Genomic DNA, 23,104 nt, shown 5'->3' with positions numbered 1-23,104 from the left:
CCTTGGAAACAGCTCTAGAATGAGGACAAGCAAAATTCTGGGGGGAATATATTTAGAAAGAATTTCAAAAACAGAAATTGAATGGGCACACAGAATTTGCAGAAGGGAGTGCAGAGTTGAAGCACATTCCTTATGCATTAAGTCCTCTACAAAACAAAACAACACTGAATATTCCTTGGTATCTTGTATAATATTTTGGAACACAGCCAGGACCTTCATGAATCTTCATATGCTAATAATTTATTAATTAAGAATGTTAACATAAAAGACAACTCATAGGCTTTCTTTACAACCATAATAAAAAGAACAAAACATACCTTCCAGTTAAGACCAAAATAGTACAGCTAACACTATCAAATGTGGAACATGTACAGCCTTTGAAGGAAGAAGGAAAAAAAGATATGCAGGTAAGGGATCATCCTTTGGGAATTATTTGCTTCCTATGTTATAAATATTTACATGAACAGAATTGGTAAAACTTATTTTGAGAATCTGTCAAGTGGCGTGACCATTAGCAAAGGCATTTGTTCCTCACCTCTGTCTACAGCAACCATGTAATCTGAAAAAACAACTTTAAAAAGGACAAGGGTGCCAAGCTCAGGAAGCACTGCTGGTACAGTCAGCTCAAGTTTTACTAGGGAAGAAAAGTAGTTGTTTTCTACAAACACTCCTACACTTGCACTTACACGAGCAGCCAGGCATTTGTCAACACTAAGAAGGATCACTAGAGACTGTAAACATTTAAAGCTTATATGAAACTTCTTTGTTTTGCAGTTACAGTATCAGCTGAAACAGATTTTCAGAAGAATCAGATCAACTACTTCAGGAAAAAATATAATACTTTTTAAGACCACAACAGCAATTATTGCAATGTTAACTAGTGGTGAGCAAACAAAATTACACATTTTCAACTAGATATAAGCAAACTAATTTAGTTTTTACTGTCTTAATGTCATTCGGGTACAAAACACTTCATTAGAAAAAGCAGTAGTTGCACAAAGTTCAACAATGTGGAGTTTTCAATCACTACAGCCCTATCAAACATCTCTTTTGTATCTCTTCTGCTCCTCCAGTGTAAAGTAGAATACAACCACTTTTGCCTCAATGCACTAACACAATCAAAAATAGGCATTATTTCATTTTTTTTTTTTGATGATTAAAGGAACTTGAGTTAACATCTGCAACTAATTACTTCTGTGCAGAATATTACGCATCTGCAGAACAAGGTCTTAAATCTGGTCCAAGCACAATGCTAATATAGAGGGGAAAATATATCTTTTAGGAATCAATCTTATGCTTTAAAAGGACTCTGAAAATTCTACTAAAAGTTCAGGAAATTTAGGATCTCTTCCTGTTTCCTCAAGAAAACTGAATGAGAAGAATGGTGGTACCTTGCCCTGAGTAAAACTGTTTTAAATAGCTTCCTGTATCCTAGCACCATACTGACTGGAGCATCAGATCTTCCTTTCCAACTAGCACCCAAATGAGACAGACTTTATTTTTAAAAGTAATAAAGATGAAAGAACTTTACAAGAAATGGGAGGGAAAATTCATATAGTCTATGGGAGTAAGAAACAGAAAAAGAAATCAATACTGAACAAGAGAATTGGGTAGGATAAAAAGTTAAGAATTCTCCATTTGGAAATGTTAGCTTTATTTTGATGTGGGTTTCAATCCACCAAAAACCAGAAGGATTATTTTAATTCAGGATTAATTTCAGAAGCCCATTACAACTAACAATGTCAAACCTCAGTATTTTCCACTACAAATCACTCTAAGTCACTGGAAACACTGCTGTTACACAAATTTAATTATGTATGTAGCAATGTATTTACACTCTACTCACTATAGTCAAGTCTAAGACAGCATGGACCATCACCTTGCATACTGTATTATTTATCAACACAAAGAGCAGTTTTGATGAAGGTAGAATAACACATAGCTGGTCCTGTGACACTGAGGAAGTAATGAACTGAGTTCTCAAGCAAGACCAATGCATCATCTCTGCTTCCTACTAAAGAAGGAATTTTTATAAATAAGCACATTTACATATAGGACAAGGCAGTCCCACTGATGTTGATGGCACAGATCAGATACTGAAGCATATGCTCAAGCAGAACTAAAAGGAACCAGAGAACTCCCACATACAGCATTAAGCTCTTAAATATTATTTCTAGTCTACTACTATTACCCAAAATTGAATTTCCAATAGGAAGAAAACCCAAATATTTAAACCCATCAACACAAGACATAAAGGAAAATAAGAGTGGTACATTCTATGAGCTGGCATATATCACAAAAGTTGCTGCAGAGTCTGAAGCTTTACTGCATTTTCCATATCACTCAAAGCTCATCCTTCACAGAGGTCACCACATTACAATCTTCACAAGCATTACCTATTTTTCTTTATTCTATACAAAACTGAGTATCTGTAAACTCAAGTGTTTCACTATAATAAACAAGGTTGCTTTGACAGAAGTTTTTTCAGAGAAAAAGTTGCTAACTTAGCTACCCTTACTTAGCTAACATTAAACAGAACCCTAAAATTAGCTAGACTTAGCTAATTTTAGATTGAAAACAATAGATTAAAACACCTAAACCCCAAGAATATCACTGGTTTCTGTTACACCTTAATTTTCACCCTTTCAAGCACATGCAGACCCACAAGTTGCATGTGCAACTGCTATTCTACATATTTTAATATTCTTGGGAGTGACAAGTTTTTTTGAATTTTCAGAAACATAATTCCTAAATCTTTTTTACCTAAGAAAAATGAATCATGGGTTCCATTTTGTACACCACCAGCAACTGTTTTAGTGCATACTCTACAGAAGCTTGAATTACATGTTCAGCACTACAGTACTGACTTACTACTCCTTCACCTTCTGTACCACCCACATTGCCCAAGAATTGTGCCAAGACAGGATGCTGGCTTCAAAACCTCAAATTTGTACGGGAATTTTGGGAGGATATGGAGACAAACACAAGAACAAAGTGACAACAAACGAACTGCAATCATACATGTGTGTTATACACAGTATCTTGCCCTCCCTCCTTTTCTGATCTTCCTTGACCCCAGAATTATAAATCTCTCCTTTTACACATGATACTACCAGAGGAAAAGAAACAGTTTCTGATGTCATGCCAAAAAATGTTCAGGAGTAATGGAAAGGACCCAAATAATAGTCTTCAGAAACTGAAGTTGTGAGTAGGAGCTTTAGCCAGTTGAAAAAATTTCGTTTCTGCACATGCACATATTAAAGCAAAGGAATTTTTAGCACATCTATTGATGTGCACATGCCTTTGTTCAGATTTCTCAGCCCAATAAGAGAACAATATTTGTCTGCCTCATAAGCTATGAAGAGTTCTCAAACATTTCACCTAACATAGAGAAACAGCAATATAGAAGAATCTTCAAGCAAAAGAGAAGCAGGATTTTGCCTGTTACCTTAATAAAGTTAGAGCTTGAAAACTTTCATTCAGCAGGTATCAAAAGCTTGCTGCAATCACTGTGTAAGACTATCACAGTGAAAGCTGCATTACTTCCTTGCAATGAGAAATGCTTAATACAAATGCTCTAAATACTTAATAGAACAGGACAGCCTCATTCTCCACATGTGGTAGGACAGATGCTTCTGTGACATTCTACACAGACATTATAAGCTTGTTCTAAAATGAAGGAACAAGAGAGGACATACTTGAAAAGAACTTGTCCAAAAACACCCACACTAAATGTATGATTCCAGGATGAAGAGCAGAAAGAAGAAAACTCCTGGTCTACTGATGTTTTGTATAAAAGACCAAGCAAATCACAACACAGACTAAGAAAGCTTTTCAAGCAACACAGTTAACAAGCCAACACCCCTATCAGCCCTCCTTTATTTTATTAAGAACAGGGTTTGAAAACTTTATTTAGTTTCAAATAACAGCCAGGAAAAGTTAAAACAGCAACTGTGAGCAGCAAAATCTTACTGACTTCTAGAAGCATCAAGTAAGCAGCCTTAAGAACAGAACCTTGAGACAACACAAAATAGGCTGACAAAAGACACTTGTCATATAGAATTGCAGTAAGGGATAAGGGTGTGTTTTTAAAGAAAATTAAGAAGCAGCAATCACTGAAAATTATGACAATCATTTAAATATTCTTGTGTTTCAAAACAGAAATCCTAGAGCTTTTTGTCACTAAGAGAATCTACCATTTGAGCTAGTAGCAGGAGGCTGTCATCCTCTATCTACGTAAACAACAGAGGAAGAGAAAATACCTTGACAGGGTTTCACACATCTCAGCTCACAGCAAAAAAATAAAAGAGACTCCATTACACATTATATTTAAGCTGATTAATACCTAGCTACTGACAAGTGAAATGTCCCAACAGCAATACAGCAAGGATCTGCTGGAAACTGAGGACTATTGGATAAAAACATGGTGAGATAAATGATAACTGGACAACTGAAACAGCACCTAAAGCACAGAACACCAGTGCATGCACAAGCCTTGGCAGGTTGAGCTCTGGGAAGCTCTTCTCCGACAAACTGAGAAGGGACCCATGTGCAGACCCCACTTCCAGCTGCAGAATAACACTGCCACCACTGCACACCTGAGATTGTGAAGCTACCCTGTGTGGTAAGAAGATATCTCTGGGAAAGTAAGAGTTGCACTCCATCAGCATGGGTCCCCTCTGCTGACCACCAGCCAGATAAAGCCCAGAACACAGCTTCCCTGGCATTGTCATAGCCAGTCAGCTATGGCTACAAAACTAGCACTTCTGTAGGAACAAGAAATGGCATATAAGGATGCTCCGATGTCCATACCTGCTGCTGATTTAGTAGGTTAAAGACTGATTGTATGTGACTGTAGCATTACTAGAATGATCAACTGTAACAGCTGAAATATTGGTTTATAGATAAAGGATGTTATAACCCTATATTCCTTATACTGGTCACTATCTCTGTACAAATCATTCTTTTCTCTTTTAGTGGTCCTGTAAAAGCAAGCTCCCTTACTCCTTATGCTGGCACTCAGGAGACTGGGCAACAAGCCATGCAGCCAGTGGTGAGCTGAGCCAGCTGAAAAATTATGGATCATTTCAGGCCAAATCAGGTCTCCTAACTGGCCAACTGCCCAAACACTGATGTTGAGGCTAGAATATTGTCAAGATTAAATGTCTGGGGACACAGCAGAACAGGAAATGAGCTTCAAAGTGTTTAAATCTGCATGTTCAGGGGTGTTAAACTATAGCCCAAGGTACAAGTAGCGTGTTTTCTGCACACAAATTCACATGGCCATTAACCACTACTATCCATAGCCATTCCCTACTATCACTTCTATCTATTTCATCACTCAGCCACATGGTTTCCTCTACTCTACCTCATTGATACCACTTCTTCCATAAGAAAGAGTCACTTCCTACCATCTTAAATTCTATTTCTGCCTTCCAAACTATCAACTTCCACCAAATGTCTCCTCTTCCCAAGGCCTCTGATTAGTATCTGGTATCTCACGCAGCCAATGCCTGCCTCTTCTTACACCTGAGACAACAATCATCTTTTTCTACTTAGGGAAAAAGGAAAAGAAACCAAGAAGCAATATTTCAGAGTTATCCTACACTCGTCTATTTTACTCCAAGAGCAGTTTCCATCTCCAGCTTTCAAAGAAATAAACTGCTGCTCCTCACTACCACTAAGGTCCTTTGCAAGCCCTGGCTTAATCTCACCGCTCCCCTCCAGGTTCCCATTCCTAATCAGGTACTTCCTTCCCTTTTCCCACCCCCTATACTTGGAAAATGAGAACTGTATTAACTGAAGGAATACCCTCTTCCTGATGTCTGTATTCAAAAGGGGCATCACAATTAAATAAGATAGCTCCCTCCTTTTACACTCTGAGTCTCCTTGGTAGCCTGATCTCCAGGAGTAAGCACCAAAACTCTCACCAACAGAAGAAAAACAGCTGGAGAAAGTTAGCAATTTAAAGCAACAGCCATGATACTATTATGGTCTTAGTCTGAAAGTTCTTAATTGTTCAAATACTAAATAGACAGCAAAAATAAATATAAATAGCAAATATAAATAGACAGCAAAAAAAGACAAAGTGAAAATGGCTGTTACAAAGTAAAAGTAGCAAGTGGCATATAATGCAGACTCAGAGATGGCAAACTTTCAGGTAAGCAGATGGTACCAGGCTTCTCTGCATGGGAAACCCTCTGGCAGGTCCTACAGAGCTCTAAGGAAGTGACTACCCTCACACAGATGTTCTGTCAACTCAAGCTACCACATTTCCATAATGCTATTTTAATCACCCAGCCAAAGCTGCCTTGCACATCCCAGAAGCAACACTGCTTTAAATATCTGATTGGAAGTTCACACACTTTGCTCAGATTTCTCTTCCTCCTGTACCAATAATTGTTACTGTACGTCTATATGGTAAATTGACACCTGTCTATCAATGTGTTTAAAATCAGAATAGCACTCAACATGCATGGTGCCACAAGCCCTGCACTGAAAAGTTGTATGGCAGAGCTTGCAGAGAAAGAGGAGGGGGAATATCCTGGGATCTCCCATGGGAAAAGGAGACAAGCTCTTTGCTATGGGGAATCAACACTACTAGGGGTGGGCAGCTCTGTCCAAACACAGGCCTAGAACAATTTCTCCTGACTGTTCCTCTTGCCCCCAGGACACCACTATGCACAACCCTCCTAGCTCACACGGAATCAGTGCTACTCAATTTGCCTTGCTGTGGCGCAGCAACAGGACTGGATTTGTCTGAAAGACACAGAGCTTTGAGTGCAAGATTGGCAGGATCACTCCCTTCCTTCTATGTGGCAGCAGTTTAAAACGTAGCCCTGCTCTGCAGAAACTGGATGAATTACAGGGCAACAACAGTAACTAAACAAAAAAAAAAAATTAGTTCGAACTCAGTCTCTGAATATCAATAGTTTCCAGAAGGTATTATGTGACATGTCGTGAGAAAAGCTCTGACAGGACAGGAGCTGCAGGCAATGTTCTGCTGTTAAACACAGTTGTCCTTGTTTCAGGGTGGAAATACACACACACACACACACACATATATAGTACATACACTGTGATTCAAAAGGTTTTCATATAAAATGGCACAGGCTGCAGTGTGGACATATTTAAGAGTAATGCTGCATTAACTAAAACAGAAATGTAAATTCTCACATTCAGCACTGCTGGGACTAGTCAGAAAGAAAGAACACCAAAGCTTTATGCCTCTCCACTTAGCAAATCAGCCAAAACAGTAACTAAAGATAGATCAACAAAATACCTGGAAATCATGACGTACGGTCTAATCTGCGCTGTTTCCACAGAGCAAAACTCTATCTCATTACTCCCAAAGTTCTTTAATCTTGTCAGTAAAGCAGAGGATAAGAGACAACTATATGACAAATTATTTAGCCTTCCAGGTGCTTTTAATAAGTTTCCACATGACAATAATCCCCACTGCTAATAAAATACGCCATTTTGATTCAGGAGACAGATAACTGGATGTTGGTTTTTTTCCTTTTCAAAAAGGCCAGAAAAGCAACACTAGGTTAGCAACTCCCATCCAAAAAACCTAGCAATGCAAGGCTCAAACTACTCTGTACATCTATAAATATGGAAAAGCAGCTATTTGCATGTCAGATGAGAACACAGTCCTTGTCACAGAATGCAAGAAAGGTTGAGGGGGGAAGGGGTCTCTGGAGGTCATCTGATCCAACCCCACTGCTCAAGCAGGGTCACCTAGAGGTGTTTGCCCAGGATCACATCCAGATAGCTTCCAAATATCTTCAAGAATCTAGATATCATTGCCACAAATTATGCAGGAGTTTGCTCATTTGCTCCATTCCATGAGCAAACTGCACAAAATATGAATGATAAGCTTCACTCCACAAAAGATATCTTCCCAATTGAAATGTCTTCCCAAATGACTCAACACTGTTGACAGCCATCTCAGCTAGCAAAATCCAGGCTGCAGTCTAAGGAATCACTGACCCATAAACAAGGTAAGGATGGTAGGTAGCATCATGACAGTAAACACCACCAAATGCAAAAAGTACAAGAGAAGAAACAATGATATGTAAATAATTTCACCAAAGATGACTTGCCATTCTTTGGGAATTGCTGAGCAAATCTTTGTCCACATATATCTGCAATCAAAATATTGTCAGGACACAAGAAGGGAAACAAAATATAGCAAATGAGCAATGTTTCAGAAGTATGTACATTTAGAACTACCACATGTGGTTTTCACAAGCCTATCATAATATTAACAGATTAAGCTAATGCAATGAAATGCTGACTTAAAGCTATCAGTGCTATTTCCACTATCAGTGAAATACTTTTAATACTAACACGTTTTACAAGCTATACACAGGCTTTAGATGTATGCAGCAGTAGATAAGCTGAACACAAACTACTCTTGACCAAAACAGAAAACACAAAGAAGTACCACAGCCCAAAACATGAATCTAGAACAATGGGAGAGCTGGGGGTATAAAATGTCTCAACGATTTGATCTTTGAATTGTGTTCAACAAGAGAATCTCAGGTTTTTCAGACAGCTTTAGAAACAGTACATAGTACACAGTGTTTTCTTCCCCTGTTCATTTGCAGAATAAAGTAACATATGCATCCAGCATGTAAAGTCTAACTTCTTCCTCTACCACCATCACATACAACTTCCTGAACTCCCAACAACAAAGTGCAGTTCATGGATAGCTGTAGTTACATGTTTGATTCCTTCAAGATTAAATTAAAATCTGTTCCATTACTTAAAATTATTATGGCAACGTTCTTACCTCATTCATGAAAAAGAGTTCATTTCACTAACAAATACATCCACGCTATAACTGCACATAATTAAGAAAGAGATTGCTCAAGCAGGATAACACTGTCAATTTGACTAATGCAAGTTTTGGAAATGGAAAAAGACCCACAACCTTTTCCTTCACTTCACTGGCTGTAGGCAACAGTCATGTTTATTTTGAGTTCAGATCTAATAGTTTCAAATACACTGGTCCAGAGTAAACAAGCACGCAGTCCCAAGATCACCAAACCAAGAACTGTACTCTTTTACTACCCAAAAATCCAGTGTGAGCTTGGGCTGAGCTCCTCCAAAAATAAACTGGTACCTTATAAGAGGATTCTCTCATCACCGTAAGCCACAAAAGCTAAGAAAAAGAGTGTAACTGATGAGACACTAACTTAATTCAAGAGAAGAATATTGACTAAAAGAGGCATAAAAACTGAGAAAAAAGTGGCGCTGGAACATGTTGACTCAGCAAGATCAAGAATCAATCCACTTCAAGATCAAAGGAGGCTGGTATTTTCCTACCTTATACCTTCCAGGCCAGCAGGGACTCCTTGAGCTGGTAAGCACATTAATCCACAGTAAATTGCCTAACTGGCTAGGCTCTCTGCATGAGCCAGTAAATAATTGCTGTCTATCTCCTGCTTGAAGAACCTCCATGCATGGGAGAAGATGCCGAACACTCACCCAGGGCAATTTTAAAGACAGACTCTACTTCTCAAGACTAATGGTCTGGCAAAAGGTTGTGTCCTTGCAGCCAGTGTCCTGCATGGAAGATAATATTAGCTGGAAGTTCTTTCCAATCCTAAAGACACTGCAAAATTAAGTACTCAGACTAGGAATTCAAAGTTTTAGTCCATCTCCAATAAACACTATGTCACCATTTTGGATTCCAGAAAGAAGGTATGGGGCAAAATAAATAACACAAAACTTGGTATTTAAGACTGATGTCAAAGCCTAATGTAACTTCCTTTCTTGAGGATTTCTTTAGTTTTATTGAGACTTCTACTCATTTCTTCTTTTCAGAGGTTAAAGTTCAGTCATTATCAACAGGTTAAAAGAAGCAGTATTATCCAGCCATCACCATAACACATTTCAGTACCACACCAAGCCTTTGTAGGAAGAAGGCTGGGGTAAAGGCTGTGATGTGAAAAACAGCATAGCTGTCCTGGTTTAGGGCAAATTTAGGGAGTAAACCCCCAAAGGGGTCCCTCTAGAAAGCAAATTCAAGTGGCCCCTGCCTCATCCAGTTTGGGAGACAAAAATTTCCTTTGAGAAAAGCGGAAAAAACCCTGTTTCTTTAACAAGTACTCAAAACATGGAAAAATGAATAATATTAAACAATGGAACTTCTCATTATTCTGAAGAGATGGCAAAAACAGAAAGTCCTTTTTGTGGGGTGTGGCTCAGCTCGCTCAGTCTCTTATCTGTCCCTCCAGTGCTGGAAAATGCCGTGCCCCAGGCCCCGGTGGGCTACAGCCATGAGCTCCCAGTGTTTTTCAGGTTTTTTGGTCCAAAGCGAGGCTCATCAGTTCCAAGAAAAACAACAGCCACGGTCTGAGGAACTCCTCTGCCTCAGCTAGCAAAAAAACTAACTAAAAGCAAAGAAGAGCCCTCTCCCACTGTCCATGCTGCAGACAATACCGTCCGTGAGAGAGCAGGCTGAAGCTCTTATCCCTTCGTTTTTAAGTACAGCCACCTCAGACATTCCACTGCTTCTTCTCCCCCCCTTCACTCTCAGATCTAGTTTAAAGGTGCAAAACCTATTTCTAGGCTAAACAGATGAATGGGGATACAATTCAGCATCACAAAGTCACCCCAGGACATTGGTATAAAGCAATACAAGAAAAATTTCTGGGTTACACTTCAATCCAACTCTTCCTATCCTTTCCTCCCTTCCCAGCTTTTCCATCTCTAGAGAGCATAGAAGATGATGCTGCTGTTTCAGAAGTTCTGGACTAGAGAGCCACTGCATAGCCCTTGCCACTTCACTGCCCTGTTTTATTTCAACTGTTGAGCACTGAACTGAAAGCAGTAGGGTCAAATTGCTAAAAATAAGTGAACAATTTTATAAAAAGGAAAGGTAGAGCAGAAACTGAAAATAAAATACAAAACCAAAAACCATCTGCCACAAATGTGTTTGAACAGTTTGATGTAAATATAAGAGTTTCTAAATCTCAAAAGACATTCTATTTTAAGCATTACTGAATACACTTTAAAGCTAGAAAGAGCAAGGTTATGGCTGATGGAATTTAAGGCAATTTTTTCAAGACAGCTTGGAAGAACTCTACTTACAGTCTGTACAGGCTCCAGGAATTTTTTCTTCTTAAAAGGTTTCAGATATAGAAAAATGAATTTGTTAGGTATAATATTTAAGGAGTACTTAAAATTTTTTATGCTTCCATATATTTTCTAGTTACTAAAACACTAGGCAATATTACACAGCCTGCTTTTTTCCTAAAAATTCCACACTATGAATCCATGAAGTTTCAAAACAAATTTGCTAGAGAACCAAAGAACAGCAAGTAATTATGACTGACTCAGAAGTTACACACACTGCTTTGGAGTTTGGGCTAGTTGCTAGTTGGTTAACTTATTACTGTACGAAAGGAAGTTCCATAGATGTTTCCCTGGATTTTTTTTTTCTTTTAAACTTAAAAGGTTCTTTAAATTTTCCGAGGATCATCACCACCACCAAATTCTAGAGACTGAAAATCTTTTAACAAAATTAAATATCTTAATGGAGTAAGCCACAATCTTGTGATGGGTACTGATCAGGTGGCTTGTGTCAGTATCTGAACCTCCCAGCCCAAGTAAGGGTGGCATTTTCCTTGCACTGCCTCCAGTTTCTCCAGCAAGTGCTCCTGCAGGTTACATTCCCACTTGAAATGTCACATATTTCATTGAGCATAATGATTCAGGCATTTTGCCAAATTGACACGAATATGTCAAGCCTCATTTTTCTTTGTAATAGCAGTAGATTGGATGATCTAGTCCCACTGTAGTGTGATGGCCAGATGCTATTCCGAGAAAATTATGTCTGAAGAGGGGAGACAGGGTGTCAAGCAAATGACGATGCATAACTGCAACAGCAAATCCATCTGAATAAAATTAGTGCTCAAGTGATTTATGGAAAACAAAACAAACATATCAAAAGACCACAGATGTATAAAACCTGGACCAAACTAAGGACCTGGAGTTCACATGGAATAGCAATCACAAAAATTCCATTGTTTCACCAACACACACAAGAACAAAGTCACCATTAGGCTCTTGGCTTAGTGAGTTAATAAACTGTTCCCATTGCCTACTCTGGCCAGCAAGCAGCTGCCAAACACTGCGATGCCAACATGGGGCTAAGTAAAAGCCAGTCACAAAAGAAACAAAAAAACACTGGTGGAAGAGAACCTGGAATCTTTTTCACATTAAGGAATACCAAGAATGATGGCAGGCTTTATTGTTTGGTTTTGGGTAGGGATTTGAGTAAATTTTGGTCTTATTTTCACAAAAGAGCTTCCTTTGGTTACCAACACAACTCTGAATCATTTCTGATTATTGTGTTCACATAAATACTGAACCAAGTTCATACAGGACTTATTCATAAAAACTGCCAATACAGTATCAGTCATCTCCTTAGCCACTGGCTTTGAAGTTTCACATTCAAGTACTGAAATGATGGCAGTGACAACTGATTATCCACCTCACTGGGCAATTTATAGATATAGATATTACACACACAGATACCTTGGTATCCTTCCATAGGTATCAGACCCTCAAAATGACAAAGCTCCCAGACATGACACAAAACTAAAAAAATTCTTAGTTATCAGTGTGTCAGCTACTGAAGAGCAGTTAAGTTCCCTTCCAGAATTTGGGATTTGAAAAAGTAACTCATTTCACATAAAAATAGGTGTAACGGTGCAGCTCTTTGAACTTTTCACTGCATGGATCTGGAGCAATTAAACAAGTGTAACAATTAGCACATCCAGCTTGACTGTTTTTAAGTATCTAAATCAGAACAGTTAGAACCAGTTAAAATCATGTGCAAGACAGTGATAAAACTGAAGTTAAAGTTTTGTTTAATTGCTTGCATTATTTCCCATTTGTTCTGATTTTTTTCTGCTTATTGGAAAATGTCTGTATTACAGACCAATTAAAATTTTAATTGTCATAGATTCCACTGTCTGTAGAAGGCAGATTTATTCACAAATCAGAAATCTGAATTTCCATTATACTCCTTATAACATCAGAACTCCAGAATGCAAAGAGTCTCTTACACCTCTGCAATATTTTCTTCTCCAGAACATTGTGCATTGCAATTCAGAATTCACTTCATGTGTTACTTAATCACTTAGAGAACACTTTCCACTCAAATAGAAGCCAGTGACAACAGAACAGATGCCTTTAGGAAAATAAGGATGTGTGATTACAGTACTGGAAAAACAGACACATGCTTGCATCATCTGCAATTATTAAGTTTAGAATTAAATAGTCATCAGTGTTTCCAAGATAAAACTGATTAAGAGATTTAAAAGGTCACTAGAAACACAGTTCTAAGTCAAGCTACTTCATGCTATCATTTTTTCAAGACAAAATACTTTCTTTCTGTGAGGAAAAAAAAAAGAAAAAAAGGAGGGGAAAAATATTGTATCTTAACCAGGAAAATAACTTCCCTCTTCTCTAAGCATCTTTCCCACTACTGTCATCTCAAACAACCCAAGAGAGTGACAGATCTTCTTCCAATTTTTATTATTGAAGTGCACAGCAAATTTTATTTCATAAAAGTAATGAAAACAAACAGGAAGTTTGTGGTCCAGAAAGTCAGCTCTGGATTATGATTCTCTAAATATACTGCAGAAAGGATGCAAGAATTTTGGAGCAAAAGCAGATCCTCTAACTTGCGTTGGGAAAACAGCAAATAGCCCTCCAAAGGCAATACATTGGTAAAGATAGCAACACACCCAGAAAAATCTGCTGAGGAAACAGCACACTGCTGTGAGCTATTCTTACTTGCTAACAAACCTAAACCAGGAATAGAACCCAGTATATTCACCACAGGTTTGTTTATCCAGCAGGACAATCAAAGCAAGATTCCCACTGAAGGGTTTAAGGGATATACCGCTCCCACAAATGGTATGTTTTTCTCACCCTTCATAAGTACATTCAGGTTGATCCAATAAAAAGCAAATTGGATTAGTTTGATTTACCACTGATGGTCACCTGCTCTTAAGTGGCCTGATGGTACACTTCAGCCTTAAAACATGTCAGCAGGTCACAGAGAGATATGATAACAAATTACTGAGAAAATACTTACACAGCTTGTCAGTGCAAGCTTCAGATGCCTTGCTGACCTGCAAACAGTGCTAAAACTCAGCTGAGATGAATGTCATCATGCAAATTACTTCCAAATGGGTACTAGCATACAGAAAAAGCTGGAGCAGCTCTTTATGAAGACAGGCTGAGAGAGCTGGGGTTGATTCAGCCTGGAGTGAGCTCCATGGAGACCTACTACCAGCCTTCCAGTACCAAAAGGGGTCCTACAAGAAAGCTGGAGAGGGACTTTTTACCAGGGCTTGGAGTGACAGAATAAGGGAGAATGGCCTTAAACTGAAACAGCTTTAGATAAGATGTCAGGAAGAAATTCTTTACTGTGAGGGTGATGAGGCACTGGAATGAGCTGTCCAGAAAACCTGTGGATACCCCACCCCTAGAAGTGTTCAGGGCCAGGCTGTATGGGGCTTTGAGCAATCTGGTCTAGTGGACGAGGTCCCTGCTTTTGGAAGGGGAGTTAAAAATTGATGTTCTTTCAGATACCTTCCAACCCAAACAAAGTTCTGTGAAAATTGACACTTCTGCATGCTGGTGTTAACAGACACAAAGTAATCTCATTGAGGAGCTCTTAGAGCTTTATATAGAGAGAAAATACTCACTCCCTTAAAACTGTAATTTTGCTCATGCCATACTGATCAGATTACATAATGTTAAGCCTAGTGAAAACCTCAAACTTGCTCTCTCAAATAGAATCACAGAAAATAACTAGCTGGCCACTGGAAGCTGCAACGGCAGTGCTGCTGAAAGGAGCTGGGGAAGCATTTCCAAAATCATCTGGTGGGTTAAGAGTTAACTAACAAGTAACAGAGCACATCAAACATTAACAAAACTGATGCTGAATACAATATGCCACGTAATCCAGTTCATAGGTGTGCATCATAAGAATATTTAAAAGAACAAAGGCAGCAAGACAGAATGACAAATATGATTCAATGTTTGGGCAAATAAATCCTTGGAGAAACAGAACTAACACACCCCTGTATTTCAAACCTGAATGACCTTTAGCCTTCTGTCCCAATGTTTTCTACTACTTCAGTAAACACACCCTGTTGCTACTGCTGTGCCACAAAACCCCGGTTCTCCTTACCACAGCATTCATTTCCAGCCACCCTTCTCTAACAATCAGTGAAGAACAGAAGACTCATGCTGTGGCTGGCTCAAAATTACACTTGTGCAGACTGAGTAGCAGCAGCAGAAGTATCACAAGCTACTCTTGGGCTCTGTGATCCTTCCTTCAGCACAGCTCCCAGTTAAGGTCTTTCCCTCAGCACCAGGACACACCAGATAGAGAAATGTAATTCTAACAGGTCACCCTTTGCTGCTGATTGACTGGGAAAAGGAGGGAATAGAGAACAGCAAGGGATCAGTGAGAGCTACAATGTGTCCACAGCAGGGCCACAAAGTTTCTTGGCTTCCAAGACAAGGCTAAAAAGACCTTTCAAAACTAGTCTCTAGGTAACAAAAGAATATTACAGGTTACTTCTTAACCTATCTTCTCGGGGGGTTTTTTTCCTTTTAAATTTTAGAAATGCTAGTGTACCTGGTTAGGTACTCTAAAAAACAAGAGTGGAAGGAACAGAAGTTACCAGGGCAAGTTATCTCCCTTATCATTTAGTATTTGTGGACCTGAAAAATAACGCAGAACCTCCACATTCTTGAGTGAATAGATGAAGTTACATAATTTGTTCTATACTGGGCACTACATTAGAAAACAAAGACAAAAGGAACCAAAAGCCTACAGATATTATGAGCAAACATATGACAAGAACTTAGTCACCAAAACTTTTCCCTCTTTCCCCCCATGAACACATGTATTCACTCTAAATAAAACAGTTACAGGCATACAGGACACTTGGAGCACTCAGAATTTTTATTTCAAGGTTTGAGGTGGCAGGAAAAAGGCATTTATTTTTTCCCTTTCTTGCCTCTTACTGGCACATTGGCCTGTTGAGCATCCCTCTCCCCACAGTTTACTTGCAACAGAACTCTTAATTCAGTCAAAAAGTAATGATCTAGTTACTGAATTAAGACAGATGACAGCACTCACTTGAACCTGCTTCTGAAAATGAAGGGAAAAGAACAAATCCCATAAGCTATACCCAAACATGTGTCCCCAAGTTCCTACTCTGTTAGCCTGAATAACTACTGTGAGAAACAGCTGCCTACCCATGAGACCAGACTTTTCTCAACACTGAGAGCTGCAATAATTAAAAGTGAAGGATGGTGGAATAAAAGCACTGACCATGTTTAAAATTTTACAGGCTTCTTAGGGATGGACATAAGAAGAAAGGTATTACAAAATTTGTCTTCTTTGCCCATATTCAGCCTCATTTCAATTGTTATGAAAACATGTACACAAACCACACGTGGATGTAAAACTAATTACAAGTTTGGTAATATTTTTGTATGGGAGAAAAATCCCATCATTCAGAACTAGCCCAGTAGGACTGAGATGTTTGTATTTACTACAGGAAACCAAAAGGATCAGAAGATGGGGGAACTCTTGCAGTGCTGTATGCCCACAACTAGCCATACTGCTTACTATTGCCTGCACTGCTACCATCATCAAGCAACCCACATTTATGCTAAAGTTCTTCTAAGACTTTAATCTACAAAACTCCAAATGAACCAAATTGCTACTGCCTTCCACCCACTAGCTGGCATAAATCCAGACAGCAGGCTTTCTGCAGTTTTCCCACGCCTGATTGTTTCCCATCATGTAGACAAAGTGTAGATCATGTAGAAAACCAACAAGTTCAATTTATTTTTTTTTTTACTGTAAAGGGTAAGAATTGGAGAATACCAGCACTCAACTCCTCTCTTTCATAATACAGGAAATACTTTGACTAACTGGAGTACAGCAAGAGAACATGAAGAAAGCAGCACTCTACATATGATGTAGGCTGCTCAGCAGATTGGGGGGGGAGGAGGGAGGACATCTAAACAGATGGTCTAAAATTTGCATTTTGTATTTCAAAGCTGAAAGCATTTCTCAGCCTACAACATAAAGCACTAATTCCAGCAGAACCTTAGAAATAATCCAAGAGGGCACCTCTCCCACTGTCCAGTGCAACTGCAGGAAAAATCCTAATTATGTTTAAGGTTTTAACGTAGGCACTCCAGAAGACATCAAACCCTCCTAATTCTTCAAGTACCAGCATAATCTCTCAAGTCTCTTCTCAACACAGGCTCCAGAGAAAAGAATAACATGCAGCTACTAAAAACTCTAGCCAAGAACAGTCTTCAAATAAAGAGGGTCAGTGCTCTTGCAGAAGGTTCAGCAGCTGAAGATGACACCAGGCAGTTACACCTCGACTTCACCCTAGACATATGAGATGTCTCTGAAGCCTGACCTGGAATGCACTATCCTGCCCTCACTGGCTCCAGAGATGTCACCATGAGGACTTGCATTTCCTGAAAGTGGCCCTCCAGAAAATCCTTGCTTCTAGATCAAGCATCTCAGCTTAAAATCAGTGCCCACATTTCAGAGAGGCTGTGGGGAACCTGCTCTAAAGATAGGCTCAATCTCATCCACTGAAAGACTGAATGGAGTTGGAGCTGGGGTGCAGACATAGAGTGGCTCCTGATTTTTCAGGGGAAAAAACAGGTTCCCTGAATCACAATAGCAAGTACTCTTAATTTCATTAATGAACTGTGCCTCAAGAAAAGCTGGAAGGCAAGAGCAAAGAGTTTTATGCACTGTTATACTCGATGACACGACAGAGGATGACAGAAGACACTGATCCCACTGAGTAATAGAAGCTAAATTATCTCCTCTGCCCACTTTTACTATAGCTAACTAAGTAATATAGATGAGAGAAGATAAAGGGATTCAAAATAAGCATATTAAGCTTTTCATGTTTCTTTTTTAAAAAACTGCAGAAATTAGAAGAAGAAATTAAGACCAAAAGCACCTCAGAATATTTTTTTTTACTTTCACCTACTTAACAACAGAAGAAAGGGCACTTTTAGGCTATTGCCATAGATCTGCTGATCCACAACTCATCATATCAGACTGCAGACCTTCCATCTTTGCATAACACAGCAGTCAGTAATCCTCAGCATTCCAGAAACAGAGTCAAAAGCACGATTTAAACTGATCTATACCCACTGCCACACAGAGGCCAAGGCCATTGAGGTGGGCACATGTATGAGCAGCAGCTGCTGTCAACCTAATGGCTTGAGGGCTGCTGAGGTATTTTTCCAGGCACAGACAGAAATTTTGACTTGAAGTGATACACAGGAATTCAGCAGCTGAAGATACATCTTCACAGATTCTGAAGGATTGAACTGTTTGCCCAACAGCAGTCCAAGTGCTGCTACAAAGTAGCTAAGAGCTCATAAAATTACATTACTCGTTGCCTCTAAGATTAACACACTTTCACCACAGAAACGGCCTTAGCTTTTGTCAAGTAACACAGAGAGCAGCTGCTTTGACAGATCATTAAAGAAAGAAGTCTTCTCAATTTACATATTGCAGATTATCTTATTTTTAAAAAATCTGAGAAATCAAGGAGATTATAGGGCATTTGCATTCTCACTCATTTGCATCAGATGCAAAGAAGCTATAAGAATGTTTTGGTTTACTTCCAGAGCTATCTTTTAGATCTGGTACTGAAGAATGAAACACCACAGATACTTGAAAAGTAACTGGGTAGTAAGAAATACCTTAAGTATCTTTGTGTGGCAAAAGATGCAGAAGTTCGGGGGAAATTACAGTTATCTAAAATCATGTAAAAATTTTTGAGTGCTACACAAGTTTGTTCGACAAGATGTGTCTTCAAAACCGTGCAGCTCCCGTTCCAGAATCTCTGCAATATCCTATTTGAAATGGAAAGAAATTCATCTTCAGGAAATGAAATTGATTTTTTAAAACTGTGATATGTGTATGCACATATCTTCCTAAGTCCTGGACTAATCCTTTCCATTCTCCCTCCTCTCAAAGGCAAAAATTTGTGGTACACCTTCCCAACATTACTCACTCATTCCCCATGCACTACCCTGCAGGAAGAGCTTACAGATGAAATGAACAGCTGAAAGTGAGAACTGCCTTGCAATACAGCCCATCCATCTCCCAAACACAAACTGCAGTTTTACTCCAGATTTGAACCATCTTCTTAGAAGAAATGTGTTTTTCTCTGGAGATAGGCAAGAACATCGTAATTCTTGAATAAATATTTAAGACCATCAGGAAGGGAGTAGGGCTTTCCCTCCACACCCCACACCCAATTTTTCTGCCTGGAAGGGGAAACAAAAGACAGGAGCACTAAAGAAAACAATTTAAGGGAAGATGTAAAGTGAACGTCACCAAGGGGTAACCACTGTAACAATAAAAATAAAAGCACTCAAGAATGTCAAGGGTGCCCAGGGGAAGAGGTGGGAAAGCAATGCAAGGAATACAGAGAAAGTCCAATGGGAACCATTGTTTGCATACCCAACCCTAAAGCACAGTTTTCACAATGATTTTCTACCTACATCACTGCTGCATTTTTCTAGAAGACAGAAACACAAATATTTTCCAGTAGCCTACAAAACTAAAGATTTGAGAAAGGCAAAATGAGCATTAAAATATTATAGCCTATATACCAAGGGAGCAGTATAATAAGATGTGTGTTTTATCATTTGATAGACACCAATAGCAGCATTCACAGAAGAAACACTATAGCTTTTAGTGACTAATCAAAACATCTGTCACTTCATAATCAAGTGTATACTTCATATGAATGACCTTTGATCCAATTAGTTCTGAAGCCCCTCGATTTCTGGAAACAGCTTGTCAATCCATCCTCACCCTTCACATTTTAGACTGCATCCTCCTTCACATTAGGATTAGGTTAATTTCTCTTGATCTTTTCCACCCTAACTCCTCTGCCTCACTCAAAAAACAGCACTTACAAAGTAGCTGATGCTTGACTTTGCCTTTTGATAGTAAGCAGAACAAATTTTTCCATCCCAAACTGTAACAGTAAATAATCCAGAGCTCACCACTGAAGATCCTACACTTTCTCAAAATACCATCTGTCAATATCCCTGCAATCCAGGAGCAAGAACTCTGCAATGAAAATGGCAGCATGTGTTTTCCATTATGGTAAACAACCACATTAGCCACAAGCTGATGGCAAAAAAAAAGTTGATAAAACTGTGGTGATCAGCCAAAGTTGCTCCAAAAGTAAAGCACATAACCTTGCTTCACAATGCATACTGTGACATTCACAAAAGGGTCTCACAAGCAGGTTAAGCACGCAGGCTTTTAAGTAGTTAAGATATGCCTGTTTTGCAAAGCTAAAACAACAGGAATAATAACTATTCTCACTCAAATAACAACTCAAAAAATGAACATGACAGGGAAATTTTGGATGGAGGGCAGGTGGGAGGTACACACAGCCACGGCAATACAGGAACCATAGCACAGCTAACTGATGTCAGGATAACCACTTTGTTTAAGAACAGATCCCAAACAACTTGGCTCTGACAGTTGTAAGCTACTGCTTATCTACACATGACACACAAAAAAGTAGCACTTCATTCCTAAAGATGTGGCCTCAGTAACTAAAAGAGGGAACCTGGAAAGAATATGAACTATCACTATCAACAGACTCCTTTTTTCTACAGCCCATCTACTGGGCAACACAAGGTACAACAGCCACAGCTGGAGTTCTGAACATTCCTGAACTCTTCTTTTTGTTTCATCTGTCCTATATTTTAGAAACTGATTTTGACTGCATGTGCCACAGGGACTGGGGAAGCTAAGAAATAAGATCACACACACACAAAAAAATAAACCCACACAGTAAAAGACAAGAACTTCAAAGGCATATTACAGACTGTCTAAACCTATGTTTAATGCAGCGTTTAAACACACCAGCAATTAACATCATAGACAAAACAAGTCCTTGTTAAATATTAAGTACCTGTGCCCTCTCAGATAGGGAGAAAGGGCTCAACTTAGGTGCCCGAAAACATCCAACAGTGAAGATGCCTTAAGGAAAAATGCCACAGTATTCACGTATTCTTTATAACTCATCACATATTAATAAAAATAAGTAAATTAAACCCTCTCCTTTTAATCTCATACAAATAACCTTTAAATAATTCTTATGCCAGTAAGATATATTTCAAGCTGTTTCCAAAGGAACACTATCAGCATAAGTAACCTTTCTTTAAAATCCCCTGTATTACTAATTTCAGTATGGAAAAGCAGGTATTTTATCACCCACCATCATATTTTAACACATCTTTGACAGTGAAATCTGTCAGCCTCATTAAGATCCAGGCAGCAGGGTAGGATTTAGGCAACTGAAGTATGTTAGAAGCAAATATACTGTATAATCATGATTTAAGGTTTTTTACCAGCGTTTTGAATGCTTAACTTCACATGATCCAGTCCTGAACATTTAGAGGCTTGCACCACACAAAGCTTTAGGTGGCCCCCCAAAAGCTGTTGATACAGCATATCTACCCTTGATACTCTTATTCTATCTGTGATTTCTTTACACTGGCAAATACAATTAAGGAAACCCAGCCACCGGCACCTTCAATCGTCTGGATTAACATTAGAGCAAGTGATTTTAAGGGCCAGAAAAAGGCAATTGTGCCATCTGCACTAGTTCTGTGTCCTGCACGTCATAGGCTGACAGCCTCTGGATCACAGCATGAAGTCTTTTTCAGATCAAAGTTCTTGTGCACTATTCAGCAACAAGCAGCTGTTTTGAGTAAGCACATAATAGCTGTAGAAGAGATGCGGCAGTTTTTCAGTCACTTGTACTGCCTCCACAAATGCCATAACTTAACCCCCTTCTTTCCATGGCTGATGCATGGAATTGGCCAGGTTGAGAAAATAAATCAGCCACTGGAGGACACCTCGCATCTGCCCTCTCAGGTCTAGCTCGCCAGAAGGCTAAATTCACACTGAGGAAGGCAACACGGAGCCACAGTTACATATGACAGCTGGAGGACACAGGGCTAGCGCTCAGAAGTTGATACACGTTTGGGAGGACGTCAGTGAGAGGAGGGACAGCAGAAAGACATATTTTAAGGGATCTCCCTGTCACCCAGTCCCGCTGCCTTCCCGGCGAGCGAGGCACCCACCTGTGCCGGTGCTCGTCGTGCCCTTGCCCGTGGATGAGGAAGCCGCCGAGGTTCTTGCCCCCCTTGCTGGTGTCCACGTGGGGAATGAGCACATCCTCCAAGCCCAGGTCAAAGCGCTTGTGCTTCGAGGAGTCGGGGAGGAAGAAGAACGCCCCGAAGCACAGGGTGATGAAGGCACTAAGAATAAGGAGCAGGATAAATTTTTCGGAGAGTCTCAAGGTAGCCCTGTGGTGCGGGAAGGCGGAGGCCCCCAGGTTCAGCGGGGGCAGCCTCCGCCCGGAGAGCGGCAGCAGGGCGGGAGTGGTCATCCTTCCGCTAGCGACCCCCCGGCGGGGCACGGCTCATCCCCTCAGCCCCTGCGGAGGGCGGCCCCGGCCCGCCTCGGGGGCTGCGGGCGGCTGCACCATCACCATCCTCCCCGCGGCTGCCGGAGGAAGGGAGGACGGGGGGGAGGCCGGGCCGCCCCGACGGCCCCCGCCCCCACGGGGGCTCGGGCCGGGGCGCTGTCGCCCCGCTACCTGCGCGCCCCCCTCCTTCCTTCCTTGCCTCCCTCCCTCGCCGCGGGGCCAGCCGGGCCCGAGCGAGCGACTCCGGTCAGCGGCGCTCCCCGAGCTCCGCGGCCGCGGGGCTGCGGGACGAGCGGCAGCGGGGAGCCGGGGGCCCGGCCTGGCGCGCGGCGTCTCTCCACCCGCGTCCCCTTATCCGGGCCGGGCGGAGGCGCATCCCCCTGGCCGCGCCGGGGCCCCGCTGCGAACGACGCCGGGAGCGGCCGCCGCGCCGGTCCCGCTCCGGACCCTCTGCCCGCCCCCACGGCGCCTGCGCGGCGGCGGCGGGCGGCGCACGCGCGTGGGGCGGGGGCGGGGCGGGGCGGAGGCGG

At 40.6% G+C, this 23,104-nt stretch overlaps 1 protein-coding gene across 1 annotated transcript in view; it reads right to left on the bottom strand.

Annotated features, from left to right (window-relative positions):
* The window catches only part of MAN1A2 (mannosidase alpha class 1A member 2), a 133,742-nt gene extending 111,062 nt beyond the window's left edge, over positions 1–22,680 (bottom strand). The window contains exon 1 of the mRNA XM_054269673.1: positions 22,228–22,680. Coding sequence (XP_054125648.1) covers positions 22,228–22,535 — 308 coding nt within the window. The 5' untranslated portion in view covers positions 22,536–22,680. The remainder of the gene's footprint in view (positions 1–22,227) is intronic.
* Between the last annotated feature and the right edge of the window lie 424 nt (positions 22,681–23,104).

Source organism: Melozone crissalis, unplaced genomic scaffold, assembly GCF_028551555.1.
Source record: "Melozone crissalis strain CALT ecotype California unplaced genomic scaffold, PUWL_Pcris_2 ptg000008l_1, whole genome shotgun sequence".
NCBI lineage: Eukaryota > Metazoa > Chordata > Aves > Passeriformes > Passerellidae > Melozone > Melozone crissalis.
The sequence above is the reverse complement of the archived record's forward strand: the minus strand, read 5'-3'. Positions and strand labels throughout refer to the sequence as shown.